The sequence below is a fragment of the Sparus aurata genome, chromosome 13, assembly GCF_900880675.1.
Source record: "Sparus aurata chromosome 13, fSpaAur1.1, whole genome shotgun sequence".
NCBI lineage: Eukaryota > Metazoa > Chordata > Actinopteri > Spariformes > Sparidae > Sparus > Sparus aurata.
The window spans coordinates 17,891,378-17,918,972 of NC_044199.1; the positions used below are offsets into that span (position 1 = coordinate 17,891,378).

General features: G+C 41.8%; 1 protein-coding gene across 2 annotated transcripts; it reads right to left on the bottom strand.

Annotated features, from left to right (window-relative positions):
• Nucleotides 1-27,410, bottom strand: nova1 (NOVA alternative splicing regulator 1). 2 transcript variants are annotated; one of them, XM_030437729.1, is made up of 4 exons: nt 26,624-27,410; nt 18,961-19,104; nt 8,440-8,606; nt 1-8,073 (listed from the first exon to the last, which is right to left on the bottom strand). In XM_030437729.1, exons 1-4 carry the CDS (start codon nt 26,796-26,798, stop codon nt 7,054-7,056), a joined length of 1,506 nt encoding a protein of 501 aa, XP_030293589.1. In that variant the 5' UTR covers nt 26,799-27,410; the 3' UTR covers nt 1-7,053. The 2 variants fall into 2 exon arrangements, with proteins under 2 accessions (XP_030293589.1, XP_030293590.1); XM_030437730.1 differs by lacking the exon at nt 26,624-27,410 and adding an exon at nt 21,693-22,094.
• Nucleotides 27,411-27,595: the final 185 nt, after the last annotated feature.

A 27,595-nucleotide genomic window follows, 5' to 3' on the forward strand; every position in this document is an offset into this window, starting at 1 on the left:
TGATGTTAAAATGAACATTTATAATGACTCTTTGTTGCCGTCGCAAAAATAATCTTTAAAAAACAATTCAATTATTAACACTGAAATGCTGACTTCACTGGTAGTCCACGAGTCATAAAACACAACTCACTGAATTTCTTTTACAAACACAGTACTACAGTTACATTAAATAGTCATTACCGTTAAATCTATTAATGAATAATGTTCAAATAAACTAATAATAAAAACAATGACACTTTTAAAATCCTCTCATTCCTTCGCCATAGTAGCTGTTGTCGTTTTATCAACAGTGTATCATTTAGAAAATATACTGCTTCTGAGATGTTTCTCTGACAAAAGCAGAAAACAGACTGGCAGCATAACAATAATGGTACATGAGCTCAAACGTTGTACAATTAGGGTGATGTTTTTCAAGGGGAGTGGAAATGGGACATAACCATTCCAGTGATCTAACATTTAGTTATGTAGGCTGGCTGCCTTTTGGCTCAGTATGGAATTATTTGGCACTCTTGCTGACAATATTTGCCATGAAAAGCTTTCACACTTTTTCTAAAATGGCACAAGAAGACATTTTCCTCTCATCTATGAATATAATTAGAGGACTTTTTCATTTTAAAAGACATATAAATGCTGTCCTAGAAAGCCCTTTAGGTAGTTAACACTGTGGACTTTCACAGATTCTCCTCGTCACAAACGAAAGACAGAAGCGTCATCATTAATATCAAAGAGAAATGTACCCAATCAGCAACATCACTTTTCTCAGGTTGGAATATTTGATCTTATGCTGTCAGTCCATTTTGTTCTGAGATGGAAAGAACAGAGGTTAAACGAAGTCAAACCAAACCCCGAAAAGAAAATTTACAATGGCGTGAAAATGGTCGCAAGGTACTGGCATGCTTTCTTCAGTTTACACTTAAGCAAGCGTTCAACCCTGCAGAATTGTCCAGATAACCAGAACACAAAAGAACAGTCTTGCAGAGTTTGACAGTAAACGTGATGTAAAACATCCAACGCATACATGAGTTCTTGGAGATGGAGAAGGTCAACCAAGTTCATGGGAGGTTCAAAGGGTCAAAGACAAAAATGGCCTCATATCTGGTTGGCGAGGAATCCCGTATTTTCTCAGACGAAAGGGCTCAGAAATACCTTAATCCGTTTAAAGGGCGGACACAGTAGCAGGTGCTCAGTGTGATGAAACACAAATCGTGATATCGTGTAGGCTGAAAGAGTGAGACTCAGGGAGAAGAGGTTGTAAGAGAGGAGCGATCAGCCTTAGCCAGTTTGTAGCTTTTAAAACCAGTCCTAGCCTTCCTGTGAAAGGGCTCCGTGGAGGCGGATGAACGTCCAGGACACATTTGGAGTGAAAATAAAAACAAACAGAACAACTTTTGGAATGATACTGTAATTCATTTGGCATTCAGATGTGAAGCAGTAAATGATACGACAGGGATTTGTAAAACAAAATAATGAGAGAAATATCATTCATGTAACTAGGCCACTCAAAGTCTAATAGGTTTCCTCTGATTTGTATCGTGTTGAGGTGGCAGAGGCGATCTTCGTTTTGCTGGTGCCGATTATGTCTCTTTGTGTCTGACTGTTAAGTCAGTCAGATGTTGAGCTTGCATCTCTCAGTCCCTTCAGCCCAGTGATTCGATCTTAATTTGCTTCAGAAATAAAAATTCTTATTTTGTAATTTAAAGTAATAGAGGATGCAAAAGGACAACAGTGTACAGATTGCTCCTGGTTTCACATGTTATTTGAAAACAAAGCACTCAGTGATTGACACAAACCTCTGCTGAAGGGAATGTGAAGGAGAAGCCTTCAAGTGAGGAAACAGGTGCTACTTTTCTGTTTTGTCTGAGACTCCAGCCCTTTCCATCATTCATGAGACCCAACAGGATCAGGGAATAAATCAATAAAAGTAACATTAGAGCAACAGCAGAAAATGGCAAAATAAAATAAATAAGTAAAAAAAAAAAAAAAAAAAAAAAAAAATGAAAGCCAACATGGTTTGCTTCATTTCACACCCAATATGACCCACTGATCAGTAAAGTGCATTTATGCAACACCAAACAAACAAGATAATGTTGACAGCGAATCGGAAGTTGTGTTAAAACATGTCTGGTTCATGACTATGGCCGTGTGAGGCCTACCTGACTATAGCTGAAATCTGTTATTGACATAGATATTAACTCTACATGTATTTGACATTCCTGCCCTGAATTTACATTAAAGACTGATAACATTCGACAAAAATTATAATAAAAAGAGTAAATGGGTACATTCATAGATTAGATCTGGGCTTTCAAGCTGTGACATTAAAATAACTAAAAACATTATGGGACAGGTTACATGAGGTTCAACCTGTTTGTAAAAGAAATGATGCCTGATATCCTGAAAAAGCAAAAACACAAGGAGCCAATGCACTGAATAACATTTTCACGTTTGCTTGTTTCACATTTTAACACTCCTCACTGTACCTAAAAATCAAAATATCTTCTCTGATGATATGTAGAGAGATGAACTTCATTGATGAGAATTGGATCTGAGATGTGTGTGAGTGTGTGTATGTGTGTGTCTGTGCATCTGTATATGTGTGCGTAAGTGTGTCTTTGTTTGTTTTTTTTTTTTGGGCCAACATGACAATAATGAGCTCCCTCCCAACTCACGACATAGAAAACAACTCTTTTTTTTTTTTTAACATGAGGCGAGTAAACTTAAGTGCTTTACATTTGACTGCATGCAGCGTTATGTCTTTGAATGTTGCGAGACACCTCGCAAATTTTTGTAATTTTTTTCCTCCATAATTTACTTTGATACCATGCAATAGAAGACGTGCAAAAAGATAACACCTAACTCCACAAACACATTTTTGATTGTTAATGGTATGTTATGAATGCTTATAACATGTTATGCTTAGTCCATGCTGGCCTATAGAGACATTTGTGAGACAGCAGTACTTAAGCCACAGGTCAAACAAACACACAAGGGATGCATGGAGTGTAAAACAACATGGATCCATAAAAATCACAATCTTTAACTCTTACTCTATGTACCTATGGGATAAAACAATGCACAAAAAGTTCTTTGTCCTTTGTTTTCTTAAGTAATGTATTTGATTATCTTTTCTTAACGTAAAAGACAGTGTTTGATTGGCACTTGATCAGCACTTCTAAACAAGTTATTGATATCTAACATTTGATCGCACATCTACAATTTCAGAAGCTGCGGAGGTCTAGTTTGGCACATGTTGTACTATGGAGTCTATTATTACTTTTACTATCTTACCAATACTGTATAGTATTCTATACACCTCGTTTTATGCTCCAGCCTTTTAGAGCATGTTTCTAATCAACAGACCAGACATCTTTTCAACTAAAATATTTTGTATAGTTTACTTATCAAATAGCAGCATTTTCATAACTTACAAAAAGTACATGTAAACCTATTCATTCAAAATCTTAGTAATTTCAAAGGTTCATACAACAGACATAAAACACAAAACAGGACAACATGCTACTATATTGCTTCCAATATTCTTTACATTTTCTTACTGTCAAACTAAATCATCAATGACAGAAATATGGACACCACCGGTTGATGATGAGTCATCATAATGCACAAACAAATCGCGAAGCTAATCTTAATCAGGCTTAGTTGGCACTCTCATCATCCACACAAATATAACATAGTTCACATTGTATCGACAACGCTGGACTGCATTTGGACTACAAACTAGAATAGCTACAATAAAGTACATATAGATCATATGACATGACATATTGTATTCCACAGAAATGAATTCTAGTCATTTTCAGATAAGAGGATATGCATAAAGGATGTCATTGTTTCGGCTTGAGGTCACGAACAAGTTCCCACCTTACTCTCACTATCGTATGCAATCTGTCCTTACTATGCTTTGTTTAGAGGCTGAGACTTGAGCTCAGTTTGTTCAGCCATCATATTAATATTTATTCAACCAAGATTAGCCTTCTTTTGGAAGAAAAAAACAACACTTTCTCTTCCCTTAAAAGGCCATAGTTCACTGTCTAAACATTTCTAAATCCTACTTGTTCTTCTTATAGAGGGAATTTGATACTTTGAGCTAACGTTGCTGGTTGGTCTTGTGGGTGTCACAGTTTTGGAGGCAGGTGTTTTCTGTGCATTTTAGCCTTGTGAACTCTGCGGCCTGGGGAAATATTTTCATACCCTTATGACCTATAGTGCATAACTCCCACCAGCAGCACACCCAACACACCGCCCATGAGAAGACAAGACAGGAGGAAGGAGAAAGAGGGGGAGAGCACAGTGAAGGAAGAAGCACAGACAGGGATTAGGACACATGAGGGATCACAGAAGGGTGAGAAACAGCAACATGCAGGGGAATAAAATGTTGAGAGAAAGAGGAAAGTTAATGAGGGGCAGAGAGAAATAGTATTTGGCACAATGTAGAGAGATCAGAGAGCTGAGAAGGAGAGCTCTCTGCGGTCAAGCAGTCCAGTTGCATTGATAAAACACCCCCTTGTTTTGTGCTTGTATCTTATTATATGCTAAAATCTTGGGCAGTAAAAAGTTATCTTATGCTATGGTTTCATTAGTGGCCAGATTGGAGGTATGGATGACTGTGAAGCCTTCCAGACACGTAGTGAAAGGAAAGATTTCAGTTAGGAAGAAAGGCTCACTGTTGCAATTGCCACGCATAATGTTCAGACACAAAGAGTTGCTTCAAATCCATTTACTTTTCAAACATGAATTATGAAAATGAAAAGAGTAAAAGGCTAGTCATTAAATTTGCCCAAAAATGGGAGTGGTTCTGATTTTCTTGGACACTACTCAGCACCAACCCTCACAGCCGTGCAATTCAGGAAGCTGATCATAGAGCTTGGGTTGATGGGGACACTTGAACGATGTCTTTAGAGCGGGAAAGTGGACGTAATACGACTGGAGAATACAGTGCAGGAAAATGTGGTGGGAATAATTTGTGGTTCGCTAATTTAAGTGCAGTGCATTGGTACTGGTAAACAGAAACATCACAAGACGCTGGAGTATAAATGCTCTTGTGGAGATATCCCTTCTGTCGGTATTGGTAGGTCTTGTGTATATGTGACATAGATGTGCACATTAAAATATACTCACATCCCAGCTGGGACAGACACGCTTTACATTGTGTTCTTAATGTCTCACAGTGCAGTCTTCAGAGACCCAGTGTACTCAGGATGAACACCATGGATAGCAGCACAGAAGGAAGCCAAGGTAATCTTCGAGTGCTCGGAAATGCTCTAGACAATTAGCCTCCCTGCATTAGACAAACAATTGCCCATAAAAGACAACGATGCCAAAACATTTCATGATGTTTTATTACATGCTCCACCCGAAGTTAGTGAGCGTTAACGTGTTTTGGGAACGATAACAGGCTGCCTGGATGAACTGCAGAATCACTTTTTTTTGTTTGTTGTCGTCTTGATGCAAATTAGGAAGGATGGCTCACAGAAAAAGTGAGTCCAAACCTTCTTTTCAAGTGTCATTCTACTTCCCTTTCATTAGTGTATGTCTCTTGACTATTTGGTACCCTTAATGTAAAGGCAATAGTTTCTTTGTTCACAGATATTGGTTCATACAGCTTTTCTTATCAAAATGCTTTTGTAGTGCTTTGTTCTCTTTGCGAACTGAACTGGTTAGACACTGCTTGAAGGTAGTCGGAGCTTTAAGTTAATTCTTGGGTGTTACAAATGTGTGACTAAGGCAAAAATATCGTCAAGTGAAATCGAGAGTATGGCCAATTTTTTTTGAAAAAAAAAAGACCTGCATTGGGAGCGAGGATGGACTTTGAAATATTAAGACTGGATTGCTTTTCATCATGACATGCTGAAATCAATCCTTTTTCATTAGGTGAGAGGGTGGGTCAGATCAAATGGGCTACTAATGACTGAGCGACACATCAGCTTTTTTACATCAAGTAAAGCGAGTAGTCGCCAGAGAGATTCTGATTTCATGGTAAAGGAGATACAAACCTAATCCTATAGCACCAAGAACGGGTTAAAGAACAACGTATTTCTGTGTGTTTGTAGCTGTGACTGAATATGCAAATATGTTTCAGTGTTTGTAGGTTTGTGGGAGCATTATCTATGTGTGTTCATGTAAAATATATTTATACATTCCTGTGTGTCTCCTCTATCCTCTCACATTGATTATTTAACCCCTGAACTATACTTGCAGACAGCAACAGTGAAGTTCAGACTGGGTTTGAGTTATACATTTCTTTCACTGCAACACAATATTTGATCCCTGTAAATAAAAAATAGCAATAGGCTAATATTGTTTTTACATTCAGATCAACCTGCATTCACAGGTTTAAATAATCTATTTGTGTTTGAATGAGACCATGTCAATAAATAAAGGATGAAAATATAAAATACCCAAATTTAGAAACTTCAATTATGATATGAGCCAGAATTCAACATATGTCAACATAGATATGATTTCTCTAAAGAAATTATACTCAGTTTGCTTCCCCATAGACTGAGATGACCTCAGGTGCTTGTCATTAAACCTCTCCCATGTTAACAATGCCTGCTGCATTGTATTCGGAGAGCAAGTTTTGTAAAACAGCTCTATAAGCTGACTGGAACTTCATCTGACGCGCTCAACTCACCGGGAGCTGAGGCTTGCAACTGAAATTAAAACCAACAAAACCCGAACATAAAAAGGAAAATAAAACAGCTATGAGGTTTTGGAGGAGGGTGAGACCCTGCGGCCTCACCCTTGAATCTGCAGCTTGGCAGTGGACCAGTTCAGCTTACTCTGATCACCATCGTCAAAAGGACTCGACACAAACTTTTAAAAAACATCAGGACGTCTGTCCTAAAAACACATTCACATATCACACACACTTATCTTGGTTGTCTCCCCCACCTCCTCCTTTGTGATTCTCTCATTTGATACTGAAATATTGAACAGATATTTGGACGTTTCTTTTTTCTATTCATCGTGACCCTCTCAATTCCCTTCTATCTCTGTCTTCATCCTTTCCTTCTTTTCCTCTTCTTTTTCCTTTTAGCCCACCTTTTGTGGGTTTGTAGCGCGCACGCCCTGCTCGTACGTGATCCTCTGGCTGATCAGATACTGCGCTGCTTGCGTAGCGGCTGGCGACCCTGTTATGGTAACTTTACGGTTCCGAGTACCAGGAATGAACTCTCCCTTTTTGGAGATCTGGATGCGGGCTCCTGTTAGCTCCTGGTACTCTACCAGCGTTTTCCCTCCTTTCCCCAAAATGGCACCAACCAGATTCTCGGGAACAGCAATCTCAACCACGTCCTTGGCCCCATCTCCCAGCTTCTCTGTTGCCAGTAGGGAGGAGGCCATCAGTGGGGATGAAGCATTTAGGTAACCATTGGAAGCCCCTGTAGCAGCTGCTAGAGAACCCAGGGAAAACCCCCCGAGGCCTGTCGCAGGGTGGCCAGCACTGCTGGAGGCATCGCTGGCATAGGAGGCCAGTAGGTTAGCTGCAGCAGCAGCAGCCGGGTTAGCACTAGCTGCTACTGCAGCAAGGACCCCAGAAGCAGCTGCAGGGTTGAGGCCCAGGCCGAGGGTGTTAGTGTTGTAGCCGTAGCTGGCCAACGTGTTGAGGGCTGAGGTGATGGCCAGCAGATCATTGCCAGAGAAGCTGGACATGGTGGCAGGGAAGGCGCCCATTCCCGTCAAGCCAGCCTGGCCCAGAAGGCTGGAGGCAGTGGCAGCCGCGGCAGCTGCATTGGGCAGCACCTCGGCCGTATTAGCGTAGGGGGAGCCGGTGGGGTTGGAGTTGGCTACTGGGCCAGAGACGTTGGAATAGCTGATGTTGAGGCAGCTGCTGCTCTGAGGGTCCTCCTGGATCTTCTGCACTATGATCTCCACAGCCTTGCGGTTCTGCTCAGGCTCCCCGCTGATGGTTACCACTCGCTCCTGCAGGTTGATGCCCTCTGGCTTCTGGGAGAGCTGCACCCAAGCCCCTGACTGCTCCATTACTGCCTTCACTGTGGCTCCACCCTTGCCAATGATCAGCCCAGCTGTGCTATTGGGCACGATCAGTTTGGCCTGTGGAGAAATAGAAAGATGGAAGTGACAATAAAAGGTAACAGGAGAAAGATTTAAGAGCATAAATGGCTGACAGGAAGAGGGATATCTCTCCCTGAGTCAGAGTACTACACCAGCCCCCGCTTTACTCAGCGATTTGTTAATCCCAGGGGTTTAGCCTGCAGCTGCCACACAGCTCTGTCTAGCTATGAAAGACTGTAGGTAAAAATAACCACATACCCTCACATTTTCCTGACCCTATCAGACTGTGGGTCATGGCCCAGAGAACAGTGTAAGACTGGTTACTAACAAACAAGGTGTCCTGGAAGTGAACTGTTCCTACCACATGGACCACACACCCTCATGACCCTGCTGACTGTATCTCACCTGTTTGACGCGGTCAGGGTTGACAGTGGTCTGTGGCTGCAGTATGCTGACTGGCTCGGGTTTCTGGGCGCTCTGGGGCATCTCGCGGACTTTCTCCGCGATGAAATTGTGGACACCATTAAGGGCTTCGACTGTACCCTGTATCAGACAGACACGTTCTGTTGTTCCTGTGATGAGAGAGACAAACAAAAGTGATCAGTAACTGTAATGTGCTCAGAGTAGGTACTTGGCGAGAAGATTTAAGGGATTTGCTAGGGACTGGACAAAACTCTACATTTATATTAAGATGTCTTGGCATTGAAAAATGTTCCTTGACATTTCACAAAGAGACCTAATTACGAAGCTATTCCTCGCTTCCTCCATTTACACAATCAACAGAGAAACAGCTGAAAGAAAGGACTGCGCTCGGTAAGGGAGCCACAGGGGGGAGAAGGATTCCTCTTCAATGATGTAACTCTTTCAGTGCTGTAACACTGAGCCTGTCCTTGCCTTGCAGCTCTAATACACTAAACACACACTGGTTCCTCCTCCAGGCTCCTTTCTGCACCCACACCAACGACCCAACCGGCATTCCGTTGCCATGGTGAAGGGGCCGCGCCGTGGAAACAGATGACGCAACAGCGAGCCCGTATTTGCTTGCACAATTTTTAAAACCCTCTACCTTTTGTATTAACCTTTCTGCCTTGCTCTCTTAAGCATTTCACTGATCTTGAAATGAATAGGACATGTCTCCTGATTTTCTCAGATCTTTCTCTTATATTTTAGTAAAGGGGACAGTGTCACATTTTCCCTTTGAATTCAGTGAAATTTGTAAATGGAAAAGACCAGCTGATATGGTGATCTTGTGTCTGAGTGTCACCTAGTGCGTTTACATGACACTCAAGAAAAATGAATTATTGGGTTAGTCCGACTATGATCGGATTTTTAAGATGCATGTATACACCTTAGTCGGACTAAAATCAGACCGGATCGGATTTCTTATAGTCGGATTAAAACACCTAGATTATTGTATTGATAGTCGCATCACATGTGCATGTATACATTCTATCACATTGGATTTGGATTTTGCATTCTGCACAGGCTCGAGATCTTTTTCCCAGGGCTGTTAGCCGGAAGTAGAAGGACGGCGAAGCGGCGGCGGCGTCTTTCCTCCAAAATAACCACAAGCAAGAGCACCATTGTGCATCTAGTTTGTGTAATTATCATGTAAACCATATACGACATGTACTAAGATGTAGCTTCATCTTGCTCTTCGTACGCCATCTTTCTCGAATGCCGAGGCAGAGTTTGTCGTTGCTGGTGACGTAAATAGGTCAGCCAGAGGTGGTTCTATTACCACTAGTTGAAATGGGTACAGCGCCACCTGTCATACTGGGGTATGACATGCTTCGGCCAATAATTCCATTTTCTCACCGGCATGTACACTTGGACAATTGCAGTTGTCCAATTGAGTAGCATAGTCGAACTATGGCTGTAATCTGACTAAGCTGTGCACATAAACGTATTGACTCTCTAATTCAACTGAACCAAAATTTACTAGATTGGATGACACACATGAGCGTCTGTCCTCCTAGTCATGTATCTGCGCTAAGGAAATGCTAAAATGAATCCAGGGAAATTAGTCAGAGCTGATTGGCTTTATGCCACATACATGTCTACTAATGCATTTAAAGTTCAAGCACATCAGGAAAAGCAGTAGGAAACTCTAATTCGGCAAAATGGCTAAAAACGTACCTGACCTGCAGCTGACCTTATCTCCTTAGTTTCATACTCAACTTGTTGATCATGGGACATTTAGTACGACATAACGTACAAAGAACATTAAACTTTTGGAAATAGGAGTGGGACAAAATATTGATACAGTAAACAGTATATAGATATTTTTATTAAAACGTGCACGGTCTGTAAACAGATTCCACTGATAATTTGAGTCAAAACCTTGTATCTTTGTGTTGTAAACTTCTGTAAACATTATTTACACAGATAAAAAAAAAATTATTGAGCCATAGCTGTATCCTTTTAACGCGGGAAAGTTTCCACTTTCATCCGTTTGCCAGTTTATGGTAAGTTTACACTATAATGATGGCACACATGGACATGGACAAACTGCTGAAAGTGTGTGTGATTAAAAGAAAAAAAAAGGGCTAAGCTAAAACTCTGCACTCCTTGTACATTATTTCCTCTCAGTAAGTGTCAAATTCTGTGAAACTGTTTCCTGTACACTTTAATGGGAATTTGGTATTCTTTAGTTACTGCCTGTCAACTTCTTTTAACAAAAAGTGACCAAAATACAAACCCTACTGAAAGACAAGCAGCCTATGAATGAAACTTCCAGGAGCTTTGGACCGAGGCACAGTTGGCACTGCTTGGTGTTACTGCGCTACACCTGCCTGTGTTTCTTGAAGTGACAAAGTGACAGACTCAACCCTGTGAGTACAGGCACTTGACCTTTTGTAGACTTTATGTCAACACATTCATTCATCATGGAGTATTTTTACTAATATTTCAAATTGATACAACACAATTCATTATATTAGTCACATGGATGAAGCTTTTTAGGCTTTCATTCATTCTCAAAAATTCCTAATCCAGGGTCTGTTGTCTGAAAATGAATTGGATAAGATAAGCAGTGTTATTTCCTATTAGGCCCATTTCCTGTTATTTCCTGTGGTTTCTATTAATGGTGAGTATACTGGAGGAAATGGTAAAAGGATATTAATTCTTCTGTGTGAAATTCTGGGGTACATACAGCCAGGATACACACACACAGAGACACACACACACACACACACGCGCGCGCACGCACACACACACACACACACACACACACACGCGCACACACACACACACAGCACACACACAATATAAGATAAGAGGAGGTTGAGACTACTATGTGTGCAGAACTTAATGACACTGGAGGTAAACATGAAAAAATTGGGGCTAGCAGACGCTCAATGCATTTACATGGGCCATAATATTCCAACAATAATCAAAATAATAGGCCAATCAGAGTAAAAATGTCTTGTGTAACCACTATTGGAAGAGACTGATCTGATCTGAATATATTTTCAGTGAGATCCAGAATGGTTGTGTACCTTCAACCAGATCAACCTTTGATTGATCCGATAAATAGGGAGTGGCGCCTAATAACCAGATTAACACTTTACTGCATGTTCCCAGTGACATTGTTTCTGGGGGGACGAAAACATGGCAGTAGAAAAAAAAGAACTGACCTGCTCTGTAGCTGATACAACTTTTTGTGGGAATATTAGAAAAAAGAAATATTGAACACTCCGACAGTCTAAAGGCTCAAAACAAGTTCTTTAAAAAAAGCGTTTGAAAAGATGAATGGAGGTGGAATACACAAAGCCAGAAATTAAAATATTGTTTCCATAACACAATGTGGATCCATCGTAAAAAGTGTATTAATAGGAGAATAAATTAACAGAATTTTCTCATTAAAGTTGTAAAAAAAAACTTCTTTTTCTGTTTCTAGCAGATAAGATGGTTCGCAGTCGGCGGAACTATTTTACGCTTTTCAAGAAATGTAAACAGGCATCTTGACGGACTTAAGGGGGCACTAAGGGCATTATTTATTTTGGAGAAGAAATTCAATATTAACAATATTAATGAGGCAATAATACAAACTGAGAAAATATTTATCTTATCAATAGTTTATCAATAATAAACTAGGCCATCATGTCCTTAGAAGACGTATTTCCTTGAGTAAATATTGCTTTGGCTTCACTTCTCCAACGTTCATTGCTGGGTGAAGAGGTCCCTCTACTTTACTTGGTACAACAACCTCAAGTTAAACATCTAAGTCCAGAAAGTGTTATGAACAATGCTGCTTCCAGGTCAGTTTATCCTCAGGCATAGACCATAATGTATGCCTGCTTTTGAGAAAAAAGGACAAAGAGGACATGAAACCATCTGAATGTTCCATTTTCACTCTCCCTTTCCACTTCCTAAATTGCTTGCATCAGCCATTTGCCTTTTGTCTCTCTTTGAGGGTGACAAATTTCCTCATAAAGACTCTGGTGTTTGAGTTGAGTTGAGGTAACAGTAAGCTCATCCTTTTATTGGCAGGAGGGGAGAGAATTGTGTCAGTGCCCCCGAGAGCACACATCTCAGCCTTCAGCTTTCCCCACAGAGCGCTGACTCTCAGGTTCACTATGTTGATCATAAAGTCAGAAAGGTTCAGAACTTCTGTCTTGTTCCCTGAGCTTTACTGTGATGAGAGCCTGCCTCTTCCTCCACATCTTTGTCTGGCTTATTCAGACTGTGAGCATGCCACACATAAAGTATCACCCATAATTACTGTCATCACATCAGCAGATTTTTAAAGTAATTATTCACACTACAAATTGAGCTGAGATTTTTTTTTTGTTGCTGCTGGAAATCACAGTGTTGAATATATTCATCATGTCACGTTGTTGCCATATGGCACGCTCTTCTAAAATGTAAACACTAAAATGTGGGGATCTTTTGTAGCAGGTCGTTTATATCCAGTAAATCAGAAACAGTCTCTGGACAACTTTACACATTACATAACACCCTGACCACAAGTTCCCAGCAATCACTGTTGCCATCTTTGAAAACAAACAGTAAACACACCATGCTTATCATAGACTTTTTCTGGCATCTAGTGCAGAGAAATAAGCCATTCAATTTCAGTTTGCTTCATCTACTAGTCCCAAAAAAACTTTGAGACAGAGCAATAATGCTTATTTCCAGCAAATTACAATTGTCGGCAGAAACAGGATACTGTAGGAGCTTTTGTAAAAAGAGATTAATACATTAAGGACTACAGTAATGTTGATCTCTTCTGTATCGCATTAAAATACTTTGGGTCTTAATCGGTCTCGATAATAGGGACTTTACTATTAGAAGGAATACTGACATAAAGTGCAGTCTTTCAGGGTCTTCCTTTGGAGAACATTGCACATAATCCTTGGTAAAACACTGGCATTGTAAGTTAAATAGTAAGTGTGCCGATATCCTATTACAAGTCATAAAATCATGAAACGACCTCTATTAGTCCACTGGATGCTACTAAATCTTTAAAAACTGTTCAAAAACTATATAATTTACATTTTCTAAAACAGCTGTAGTTTAAAAAAAAAAAATGTCAGCCTCTGCAGATAAGATTTTGACCACACTTTTATTTATCTTTCACTTAGCAACCATCAATATTTACGGAAGTGGAATACTAAATGATTAAAATACCCTTTCAAATACAGGCCATCCCCTTAGACTAGCTGCTAGCATATGCCAACTATTATTCACTGGTGCCTTATAGCAACTATGCTAACCAGCTTTAGGGCCAACAGATACAGATACAGAAACACTGTTTAATCAGGAAATTCAACTAGAAGGGAAGAGGAAGTTATGAGAAGTCAATAGGTTAATATGAACTATTTTATTTATCTTGCCCAATGAAACTAGAGTATGCTGTAAGTAACATATTCTTATTAAAGTAAGTGTCAAATAGCTCTACATTCCATCAGTAATCACTGTTATACAGTGTTTGGTAATTAACGCTTAAAGAGGAGGTCCAGTCTGCTTGTTTAGACCTCCTGATTACCGCTGCACATCATGTGGTGACATAGACAGGAGGGAGGGCATTGCTAACTGCAAAACGACAGGAAGTTAGCAAGTTTTATAAAAAACTGTGGCTTGTTGGGCAAGATAAATAAAATAGTTCATATCAGCCTAGTGACTCCTCATAACTTCCTCTTCCCCTCTTGTTGAATTTCCTGATTAAACACAGTTTGCAAAAAGCTGGGTATCTGTGGCCACTTAAGCTGGCTAGCATAGCTGCTCATAGGGACTAGAAAATAATAGTTGGCATTTGCTGGCAGCTTGTCTGAGGAGATGTCCCATATTTAAAAAGGGTATTTTGGTCATTCAGTATTTAATTTCCAAAAAGACTGGTGGCTCGCAAGTGAAAATAAAAAAATGATGGTCAAATTCTTACTTGCAGAGGCTAACATAACCTGACTTTTAGTCCAGTATGGGAACACAATCGTAAAACACTGTGTCCTATATTTCCCATATTGCAACTCAGTATGTCTTTCATAACAACTTCTCTGTCTCGTAAATGCCAAAAAATTCCTTCCATTTCATAATGCAGGCTTTCACTTAAACAACAGTAGTTTCTAAGCCAAAGCTCGGATAAATGCTCAGCTAACTGATCAGTTAACTATTGACAAATACAAATTAATTGCAGTAGCTGTATGTCTGTTATGTATTTCAATGACAGATCCAATATTGTGCTTGCAGATCAGGTAAACAGAGGGGTTCACTCTCAAACACAACACGAGCACCACAAAGCAGAAAAATACTTTAGAGTACTGCAGTGTACAGTGGAGTGTAACAACAACTCTTCCTGGTGACCAACTTTCGCTAGAGACATGAATCTGGAGAAGCAAAAGGCTGCAGTTTCCATTAGTTTGAAATCCCCACCCATGATGTCATCCTTGACAAAAGTGATACTGTTCTATAGGGAGCACTGGAGAATATATACTGCACATGGAGATATAGTTGAAAACGTGCACCTTTGCTGTAGTTTCTTTGTCTGTTCTTTTTTGGGAGGAAATACCTTGCCTTATACTCTATGAAACGGTGGTGTTTTCATGTATGAGGTCACATATTGTGATTGATATTTCAATGATCGGATAATGGAAAACATTCACACAGTGTTTCTATGACATCACAACACTCTCATCTGTTCGTGCTGTACAAAGTAATCCAATACATGCACTTGGCTGGAGGCCAGCTGCACGAAGCACAGGGTCTGAAGTTTTGTTTCTAAGTTTATGTTCAAATCGTGAACTCCCACAGCTCTCTGCAGCTGCTTAAATATGCGGGTGTGTGTAAGTAGGTGTGAGTAGGTGTGTATGTATGTCCTGAATGTGCACCATGAGTAGGTGATTGCATCGCGCGTGATGCATTTATGGGGGCTCAAGTAATCCAGCCATGCAAGGGTTCAAATGGGTTTAAACCGAATAAGAGAAACAAAAGAAGGCCAATGTGTTAGGAGTGGAGCATGCAAACAAAATTTCTATGATGTCATCTTATCTGGCCTACACTCTCACAACTACCAGGAACCAAATCTGGGAGAAACAGTGAGTGGGGAGGAGGAAAGAGGAAACTTGGCGTGTGTTGGAGCAGCTTGAGTACAGCTGGGAGAGGGGTCATGTCCACAGAGAGAGATTGAAACAGGCTATTTCTGGGCCTGCCCCCCTGTCCCCTCGCTCACATACAATCATGCATCATCCACACCCTTCACTATCTCCGCTCATCCATCTTCGTCCACCACAGCAGGGCCCAGTTGTACAGTTCCCATCAGGACCTCTGAATTCATGGTCTCATGTCTTACACTGACGGATGGGAGACGTGAGGTGGGTGGGAGTCTCAGACTGAGCTATCACACAGGATTGCAGAAGAAAATGGCTGCATCGCTTGTTGTCCCTTGATTTCTCCTGCGTGCAATTGTGCTGGAGTTGGAGTGTGCTCGGGCTGCCGCAGGATGAGAGATGAGGGCGTGAACTGTTTGTAATGGCATTAGCATGCTATATTAGCACAAATGGCAGCTGGGTCAACAATGAAAAAAAGGGTACGCTTGATAAATTTAACATTCTGCAATATTCGCCACTAAAAACTAAGGGAAGGATTTTTACTAAAATCTGTATGTTACTGTCACAAACTTCACAGCGCAGTCACCAGGATAAAATGCTAGCAGTTAACATTTCTGCAAACCACAGATGTGTTTAAATTAGGATGGGTCAAAGTGTACATATCAGATAAGCATATCGACAGAACATGTTATATGACGTTCACATTACATGTTCACGACCTGATTTCATGTCTAGAGGTGGAGGGGATGGTGGTGGAATTGTGACCACAGTTCAAGACGGTGTTTCATCATTTGTAAACAGAAACCCCTGGATATTAGAAGGGGACCTCGGGAGAATTGCCAGCCTTGTTTGTGGTGACGAAAAAAAGAGAGATTTTTGACAAGAAGTTGGGACATTTGCTGCAGTGTGTGTGGCAAGCCTAATGGAGTTCTTGACGAGAGAAAATAGGAAAATTAAACCAAAAGAAACGACAGTTGCAACGCGAAGAAGCGTTAAGTTTCTAAGAATCTGTGATTCAGCAGAAATGGACTTTGCCAACATTTATTGTGGCGGTTGAGTAGTCACCAAGCTGCCCATACTCAACTAGTAACAACTGGCCTCTACTGACTTCTCAGAAAGCGGCACTCTCAGCTATTGTGCAGTGTACAGTAGCAGTCGTTTCATTTTACTTGTGTGGGCCAGATCAACCACCCAATCAAATTCTTGCCAGCACCCTCTCCCTGAACTCCTCTTCTCACTCATCACGATAATGAGTAGGGGGATGGGCTGAGCAGGTGGTGGCCTATGAACACATCCACAATCGAAAGAGAGGAGTAAGTACAAATTCACTCCTTTCATTTATTCCAATGCCAGTGAAGCAGCCATAATTCATTTGCTTCAACATAGTTGGCGTCACTCGTGGAGCATTTTGAGCCGTGCCCTCTGAACACGCTTCCTTTCATCGTGGCTAACAGAAACATGGTGGGAAAAAAGTACAGGAAAAATATTGCCAGCACATCCTATTTCCCTCTCCCCCCAGTGCAGTAATTCTCTGCCACGGTTCAGTCGGTCCAATATATCACATGCAACTCCCAGCAGAACGGGTCAAATTTAAACCATGTTGTGCGTTATATGGTAGCGTTATATTTTCTGTCTTAAATAATAGAAAGATTCCTTTTCAGCTGAAATTTCAGAGGTCACAGGCCACACATTCAATAATGAAGGTGGCCATTATGATGGAAAATGGAGCTCTGGGGAGCAATTTTTCTCTGTCTTTGCCATTTTATACCGGAAGTTGCTTAAGGCAATCAGAGAACTGACCGTGAGCCCTACACTTTGAAAACATCTGTAGTATTTATTTTGTGCAGCTCATATTTTATAGGTCATGTGCTCAGCTACCAATTTCCTGTCTAAAGTGGTAATTACGTTCTAAATATATATTCAGTCAAAGGTATACTACTACACAGGGATTATTTGCTTACATCAGTTATCACAGAAAACATCTGGACCTAATAAGCAGCGAGACGCTCAGCACCTGTTATTTTTCAGCAGGTTGACGCCTCCTCTGAGGCATGAAGGACAAAAACCCAGACTCCTCTACAACTCAGCCATTTGTGTTTGGAGGATAAGACGGTTCGGCTCTGACCTCCATGTGATAAGGGTCACCGAGCTGCATAGGCGCCCTTCTTCTGTTACCATTTTTTGAGTGAGACTCTTCAAAGCAATTAATGCCTTCGATGGATGCTGCGTCACAGAATTCATGCTAATTTTCTGGGGGGAATAAAATGGCAGCCCCATGCATTTTTTTTCTTCCTCAGACAAGTGAGACAGTTCTTGTAATGCAACTGTGAATAGGAGGGCTGTCGCGATTTCAATTCTAAAACAAACATTGATTGAAATAAGCTTTTAATTTTTATTGTAGAAATCAAAAGCACAATCAGCAATGCTCGCAGTATTTTTTCTGTTTTCCACCACTGTCTTCTAGTGTGCATCCAACATGCATCCAAAGAAAAAGAAATAACTCTACAAGGACGACACAGCTAGCTTCCCTGTAGCCTGCAGCTGCACTTCCAGACACGTATCCTATGTGCATTGGTACCAGAGGAAACTCCAACAGCGTTGGAGATGTTTGGTTTACTTTCCATGACAGAAATCCTTTAATGATTCGTTTAGGAAGAGGGTTTACTTGGAACAGATCTGGGAAACCAAACATTCAATTTTCTATCCTTTTTTGTTTATCGATGAATCCCTGTAGTGTGACATTTTTTATTGAACTTATTTCGGTGAAATTATTTGAACTTGCCAAACCCTAACCTGCACAAATACACCAGGATGAAGTCAAGCTGGAGAATTTTTGACAGCTGTCAGGGCATTATGATCAATGATCTGTTGATTATGACAAATCCAGATGCGATAGTCTAACAATGGCAGAGCAGTCACAGCTGAAAAAAAAAGGCCAAAACACAATCGAAAAATTAATCGTGAAATTAAAATGATATTCAAATTGTGGATTTGGAGAATTGTGACACCCCTAGTAAATACTATACAAAGAAATGTAAAACCTGCTATCAAAGGAACTTAATTGAGGCCAAAATTGAATGCTGCATCTGAGATCTGTAACATCTACATGTATGTTTAGTCCTTCAAGGACATCACAATGATCAAGTTCAACGTTTTTACGATTGGTGTGTGATTACAATTGACTGCAATTACTCGTGGGAAGCCAAATGAAGATGACATATCAAATGCTCTCTTGCACTGAAGCATCCCTCCTTCAGCTGGGTAATGGGTCAGTCGACTCCTCTCATATATATATATATGTATAAATATATATATATATATATTTATATATATAAGGCTTTATGCTCATCGATTTTAATTACTGAGTGCCCATTCTTACCTGGGTAGAAGTCTTTGGATTTGGACAGCTTAATGGTGGCACCCGTCTCTTTCTGTAGTTGTACGATGGTCTGGCCGCCCTTGCCAATTATAGAGCCGGCTGCATAGCTGGGGATCAGCACCTTCAGGAAGTACTCACCCTCCTCTGGGGGGAAGACACACAAAGTGGTAAAGGGTCAGATCTCGTAAGTAGCTCTGCACATCATCATATACACCATATTGTACCGATACCCAAACCCCACTACCCTGAACAAGCAAAACTTCACAATACATAACTGTGACATATATGGGAGAAGTAATAATAACATATTCATGTGTCTTGTGAAGGGGAGGTATCCTGGATGAGATCTTGCCTTCTGATTTCTTTGTAGCTTTCAGTGCATTCACATTTTATCAGAGATTGGTGACATGTTCTGTGTCCTGTCCCAGATTTCTTGTAGAGTAAATGATGACCTCCTTTCCAGTTTGCAGAGGTCTAATTTTAACTGTTTTCAAGGAGGTTTAGCAACCTCTGACTAAATACAAAGCTAGGTCCAGTGTTGCTAATCATTCTCCACACATGAATAAAGGCAGTTGAATTAACAGTCCAATCAGAATGCAAAACGTTGCCTGTATTTTCTGAGGAAGAAACTGACACAGAGGACTAAATGCAAACACATGAAGTCATTATCCATGCAGTTCATGAATGCCACTACAGAGTGATCCCTCTTAATTAACAGACGTTAGAAGGACATATGGGAACCAATCCCACAGATTTGTTCAAAGGCTATACTGCCAAGATGGTCTAAATCTCCTCCATTTTGGAGGGGGTTTCTGTGGCTTACGGTGGCTTGTAGCAGTCAGTGATTGACAGCACGTCAGTTTGAGGAATCTGCAGCCGAACATGTTTCTCCCTTTCTGTTTGGAAAGTTCTTTCCCTACAATGCTAATTAAGAATTAATCAGCACCAAAGTGGGCAAAGTGTGTCTGTCCAAGAAAACCCTGATCACATTGAGTGCGCTAATCTAGTAAAAAGCAATCAACCACATATTGAGTATGGACCTGAATATAATTAAAGAATGTGCCAACAATGCATCCAAAGTATTATATTTATAGATGTGGAGTGACTGTGATTCCCCACTGAATTCCAAGTATCATATCGATGACATCATGGGAAACACTTGGTACAGGTGCGATCCGAGCACTGATACCAATAATCCCCTCTGCATGCTGATTTCGATGCAATGACGTCATGTTCGATCCTTTCCAGCTGCCTCAAGGGTGACGTCACTCGAGCGGGCAGAGATGTAAAAACGCACTGTCCATCTTTGTAGAGCGAGATTTGTAATACGTTTTGAAGCGCAGTACGATACAGATCGATCGTGATGCCAAAGCCTCTCGGTCCATCACCTTGTCACGCATCCTATGTTTTGTGGAGGGTATCGAATGTGGGGGCTCGACCGGCATGGTCAGGAGGAGAGACGGATGGATGGATGGATGGAGGTGGACCGCCCTGCACGGACACCAACCTGTTGCCTCAGTAATGCACTCATTAGATTCAGATGTGAATGAACATGGCACTGTGACATTAAGGAATTTCACAGCCCACATGTTAGCTCTTCTCCTTATTGCATTAATATGCCCCTCATGTTTCATTCAGACACAGGCTTGTTTTCGTGCAGATCACCCATAACCAATGGCTCTGACAAATATACAGACAATGACATAATTGTTAATGGGTTTCACTTTTGATTAAGTTTAATTAGACGTGGTTGCAGGGACAAGTCCAAATCCAGCCACATATTTTACTCACATTTACCTGAAAGCACAGACATACAATGATGCTAGTGAATATGTCAGGTGCTGGTCAATATGTCATTTTATTAGGTAAACTGTCATATTGAAAACACATAACCAGAGATGTTAATCTCTGGCCATTGTGTGATCTTTAGATTTTTGTGCTATATTGCAGTCAGCTCCCTGTTTTTCACACAACGAATTACAATAAAATGACCTTGGTGGAAAAATAAAGATCATGCGTGTCTGACACGGTCACTGTAAAGCTTTTGAGCCCCTCACTCCAATCACCAGATATCTGACATTGTAGCCACACATAGAATTTGAATTGAATGATGCTGATTGCAAACATTCAAAGACCTGTTGTTGACAGACAAGCCAAAACCCACTGCGTAACTTTCTGCTCATCTCCAACCAGAGTAAAGCCAGCAGGGGAGGAAGCCACTAAGATTCCCTCCATCGCCCTCACAGCCACGTTTGCTGTCATTAGTCAATAATTAATTCTGTCCTAGTGTCTGAGATCACAGTAACAGGTTTTAATGGCGTCATGTGGTAGAGTAAACATGGCAATCTGTTGCTGCAATCCGCCAGGGAACGGGAGCAGTGGGGCACATTGGAAAGCTGAGCCAGTGGGGTGTTAGTTCAAACCCCTGCCTCCCAATACTGGAAGGATGGCTTGGAGGAAAGACACGGACGCTGAGCCAAATGTGTTTAGTTAAGTCACTCAAGGGGGGTGGGTCAGGAGGAAATGCCTTGTGACCGTCCTCCCTCCTTCTCACTACCCCTCCAAGTACCCATTCTGCATTTCAATGGACTAACCTGCCGCTGACAGGCAGCAAGGACGATTGAACAAAAATGAGCTATAATGGCCAAATGAGGTCTCGATGTATGAAATAGCACGTAGTCTAGCATGATGGATAAATTCAACAAGTCAGACAAAAAGAGTTGTAGGCTTACCCATTCTGAGAATCTGCTGCTTCTCAAGTCCTCTGTCAGATCGCCATCAATGCCGGGGCACAATCTCTAAAGGGGATCTTAACATTAGCCTAGGCATAGGTGCAATGGTAGTGTTGAGGAATGCGGCCAGTCGACTTTTTCACGAGGTCTAATTCATCAGTGGGTGCAGAAAAAGAGATTTCACCGCAGCATCCGAGCCATGCCTGCAGCTGGCCAGAGCCTCAATTGTCTGAGAAAATGCTAATGCAGGCTCTCAGTGTTTTCAGTGAAAGACGGCACGCATTGTTCAAGCCTGCATCGGTTTGAAGGGGGGGGGGTCTTCCCTGCCGCATCACCCTTTTCACTGCTCTCATCCATATTCATCGAGTGGCCTGTCCGTCTGCAGCAGCGCGCAGGACTGACACCTTGCTCGGCCAATGGGTAGCCTCCTCCCTCCGGCACGTCATGTCCCCACCCCCTGATGCCGGTCCCAAAAAATTGAATTTTCTCCCCTACTCCGCCTCTTTTGACGCAGCACTATAAAGTATGGCAGCCCATTCACTCACTTTTTTCAGTGGAAAGTGACAAAGGTGAAGTGGCTGGGGGAACGGGCTTCGGCGCTGAATGGGGAAGCATGTAGAGTGACCTTCAACAGTGGCTGAAGAGGTGTATGGATAACATAAGCAGATGATGAAGGAGGTGGAGGAGGAGTGATCTGAGACAGCGTGCCTTACGCCACCCACCCTCCTTTCCTCCTTTCCCCCACCCCCAATCCCTTAGACGGCCATGTTTGAGAGGGCGGAGGGGCTCATCAACCATTGCAAATGGCAGTGCCGCAGAATGGTGGAGGGGGGTGATGAAGCCAATCACAACGCCTATAAATCTTACACCGAGAGGTATCTTAAGTGACCGAATGTGTGTAAAAACTGCAATGTGCATTGTGTGGAAGTGTCTGCATGTGCACACGGAGAGTCCGGCTTCATTGAAAATAGATTTCCAGGGAACCTGAAAAGAGGAATACTTTTTTTCCCCCGTCTGCTGATTAGTTTAATCCACAAATCAAACCCTAACACCGTGGCCCGTTTGGTTTTGGAACGAATGCCTTCCAGAAAATTCTACCAGCCTCATTCACTGAGAGATGCTGTAGTATATAGACACAGCCTCCCCGTAGACTCCACTCCCTCTCCCAGTCTATCTCTCCTTTTCTCTCTGCTTTGCTCTGTCTTCATTTCTATCGCTCTCTCTCATTCTCTCTTTCACTGCCACCTGGCAAATTCACAGTCCGCTCACGTCACATCGCTCTGCAAGGGCACCTGTGTCCTTCCCACCAAAAATAAAAAAATACAGCTCGCATTCCTGTGCCAACCTTTCCATTAGCAACATTACGAGATCATACCTAATCCCTCAGCCACACAACCTTTTGCAAGGCACATGCTTGCCAGCAACATGGGCTCAGAGTATGGGTAATTAGAAAGAGAAATGAATGAAAGATGTTCATTTTGAGGAGAGAAGGGCAATGCTGATAAAAGAGGAGTAATTTCCCTCATTCAGTGTCCACGGTCCTTAATGCACAACGAGGGGCTCAGCTTTGAAAGAGCACAGGCTTTCTTCTCTTTGTTGTAACTGCCAGTCATGTTAATGATCAGTTCGGGAGGAATAACTTGATCAATATCAGACGTAGTCGAGGGGTTGGTGATTACAGGGACGGCTGAGGATATCAGGCTGTCTACTACTACCGCTAGACAGTCTGTGAATTTACAATGTTACACGTAATGCTTGGAGATAACATGGACGGGGATGTGATGCTAAAACACATTACACAAAGCACAGGCGGACAAGATATTTATGAAACATCTGTTTGCCGTACGAGTCGTGGCAAGTGATCTTAATGTGCATTTCATGTGAACATACACAGGGAGCTTCTGTTGCTGAGCTCAGTTTGTATATGCTGAGCTGCAAATTAGCCTCAGAGATCTGCGCTTTTCTTAAAATGAGACACAGATCAGAATGACCGCAAGATTGGCTGCCTCTGTAAATCTAATTTTGGTGAGCAAGTGCACATGCTAACACCTTGGAGACAATGCTAATTTCTACCTTAAGAACGTAATTTGTTTTAAATTAAAATGCCTTTTAGTAAATACATAAATCAGTTTACCCACATTTACCTCAGGCTTTATAGGCTGTAACAGCATCCATTTCATTGGGAGGTAAGGTGGTGGTTATATTTATTTTTCATCATTCAGTGTTTGAAGACTACCAATTTTGAACTGACAGATTATTTGATTATTATCAGGACCGATATTCAGCATACCTCCATTTATCCAGTTATCGGTCTCTGTGTTTTCTGTGTCCAATTGCAGAACAAATTAATTTGAAAAAGCAATGTTTTCTCAGATGTGGCATCCTCTCTCTGTCTGTAGTCACCACTCTGTAGATTCACTCAATGTCTCGCCAACAACACTATCTGATAGGTTACACGTCAAATAAACGGAGTGGAGTGGATGTGTAAAGTAGCAGAAAAAAAATTACAATACTCAAGGAAAGTGCCTTAAAATGGTCCTTGGGTAAATTGTATTTAGTTACATTCCATAACTGGTTATTCCGGATTGTGACACTGAGATTTCCATTTTTACTGCAGATGTTTATCTGTTGCTTAATAATACCCCCTGTATGGATGTTGTGTTACGTATTCCAGCATTTCAGGTAGCATCGGAGGGAATTGCAATACTGGTATTGTTATCAGAACAATCCTAGGTGTCATAATGTATTTTTAGTGTTTACTAAGTTTTTCCGAACACATTTTTACACCATCTTGCTTTTCATATTTCCTGGATCCTGGATGGAAAGATAATGAGGGAGTCTCTGTGCTATGGCTAAATGATGAAAACCGTCCTCGAAGCAGGAACACCATGTCACTTCTCTGTTCTACAGTCATTTTAGGGGGGCTAATGGAGGACATATGGGGCCTGAATCTGCACTAAAACACTGTGTGGTGGCACAGGGGTCCTTATGCGCCTTGCTGAAATTACATTTCTGAGGTGCAGCAAAGTGCATCAAAGACGCACCCATGCTGTTAGAAATAGGATATAATGCTGCTATCATCGAACACCGGGGTGTCTGGGACACAAAGACAGACAAAGCACATTTCAGTAACATATGGTGAAAAAAACGGCCTGTTCTCCGCGGACGTCTAATTAACATTGAGTTCCTGAAAAGTGGTAAGTCCATATGAGCTGCAGGCCAGAACAATCAGGAGCTGTAATAAGATGTACAGTAACTAGCATCCCAAATAAGCCGTCATGCTCACTGCTGCACTCCCGACATCTTACTGATGAGTAATAAAGCGAGTATGATCCTCCATGTTGATTCCATATTGGCCAACACTATTTATCCTCCAGAAAAAAAGGATTGATTTTCTAAAATCGTGCTGCAGTATTTCTGTACTCTTTTTTTCCCCCCATTGTTTAGTTGTCACTATTCTCACTACTCCCTGATGTGTATGTCCAATCCGTTATTATCCATTTAATTTCAATGTGTGAGTTTGGACTCTTATGCAGGTAGAGATGGAATCAACCACCTTTCCCCCGAAAAAAGGTCCTAATTTGTAACACTGCCCAGTTCTGTTCGTTGATGTTTTTTAATTTGCATTTCATTATTTCAGAATCATATTGTCCATCGTACAGTGTGCTTACAGTTCGAATGGCCTAAAAGCTGGTATGGCAAACATCATGACAAAAATACCAAACAGATGCTGAGATTTGGCTTACCCATGCAACCTATAAATAACCTGAATTTGATTGGAATCTAGGCTACAAGTGTACGCGCGTGTACCATTCTAGTTATACAGGGGTTGTATGATGTTCACGGGGTGGTTTTCCTAAACATTTGTAGTTTAAACTGACACTTAAACTCCTGGTTGTGTAAAAATCGGACGACCCTAAATCAGCATCATTTCAGAAGAGTATTCCATTAAGCTCTTCCAGACCATGCACACTAAATCTACAGCATCTCCATCTTTCATCTTAAGAGCTCTTCTCTGTTTTTCTATGTTTTTTTCTGTGTTCACAAATCACCACTGAGCTGTCTAGGATCAAAGACCAGACTCTATCCACCTCTTCTTCAGTGTTATCAGGCCATTAACTTGTTATAAAGCACTGGGATACTGTTTCAGAGAAAGACATACTGACATACTAGTGTACTGCACCAAGGCTTATAGTGGTGAGTGGTTCCCAAACTGGAGGATCCAGGAATCACAGGGAAGCCCAGTGAAGATGCCTGCCTTCAAACAGGATTCACATGATGTTAGCAAAATAAGAAACTGCAATGACGTCCCTGTCATGTGTTCTTTCTTTCTTTCTTTCTTTCTGCTCCTGTTAACTGTCAACAAAGGCCTCCTCACAGAGCGTATAAATGAGGAAATATGCTAATTTATCTTTGGCCTCTGCACAAGAAAGCATCAGGGAATCCCTGTCTGAGACTACAGCCACAACACCACAACCACCGGTGAGCACCGATGAACAGAGGGTTGCTGAGAATGACTCTCGCTGGTAATACTAAAGCCTGACTGAACATCAGACTTCAGAGCATACCTCCAGATGTGGAGCACCGAGGTGATCGGGTTCAGATTCAAAGCTGACCTGAGCTGAGGGAGGCCACTGACTCACTGAGGCTGCCTGCTCTCCCTGCTGGGATATGCAGAGTCTGAAAGTAACAGCCATCAGCACACAATGTTTCAAAGTGCCAACTGCACAGGCGCTGCATGTTCTAGGCTCCTAATGTGCGGCACAGATCTGCCTCCATGCTGCATGTAGTTTCTGTGGGTGGCACTGCAAGCTGTTTCCATTCTACCAGTGAACGCAAAGGCTTTTTTTTTTTTCTTTTTTTTTTTCCAACACCAGATTCGACTTCATGTGGAGGGGAAACGGTGGGTGACTGGTGTGCATCTCTCTTACCTCCAACGTTGGTGCGCTTGGTACAGCCGGCCTCCTCCGCCGGAGTTTCCAGCGGTCGTTTGCGGGAGTCCGGGTTGTCAGCCTCCATGAGGGGCTGCTGCAGGCTGAGGAGGTTAGGGTTGGAGTATATCCCGTTATGGTCCACGGCTGCTCCACCACCACCGGCCATCATCATCTTTCCCCCCTGGAGGTGTAGATAAATCTGCGCTATTCCCCTTTTTTTCTCTCTCTCTCTCTCTCTCTCTCTCTCACACACACACACACAAACACACACACAGCGCCCTCACCACCACATAGCCTGATAGTGCGCACCGCGATATGAACGACAAGTTTTGGGGGGCTCGAAACGGTCTCAAAGGGATCAAAATGTCAGACAACACCGGGAACAGGCTCTCCTCTCTGCGCTGCTCGTTCTGCGCGTCCTCTCACAGAGCTAAATATAAAAATCCCATTGAGTGAAATGCGCTCATTTAACGCGCTCGCCGTCGCTCCAACAGCATGCTCCTTATTGTTGACGCGCAAAACAACCCCGCGCCTTAAAATAAAGCTGCACAGCGGTCTGAGAAGCGATCAGCCATTCAAAAAAAAACCAAAAAAAAAAAAAAACAAGTGCAACAGCTTCGCAAGAAAAGCGAGGCGCGGGGAAACAGCTTTTTCTCAAGTCATCTTCACGTCATGTTTCTCTGTCAAGTCCTCGGTGTGATAAGTGCAGCTGTTGTTATTGTTGCCTTTGTAGTGCCAGAGGGGAGAAATAGAGTTTGAGAGCTCCGGAGAGGACCACAGTGCCACTGACCGGCCGAACGAAGAGGCCAAATACAGCAAAGATCCCTCTGATGTGAAGGAACTCTGACTGGAGACACTGTGATGCATGTCTCCATGTCATCTTTCAGTCTCTTTAAAAAAAAAACCAGAAACCTGTGAACAATCATTTGACACCAAAATGTTTCTTACATTTTTTTTTCTAGTTTTTTT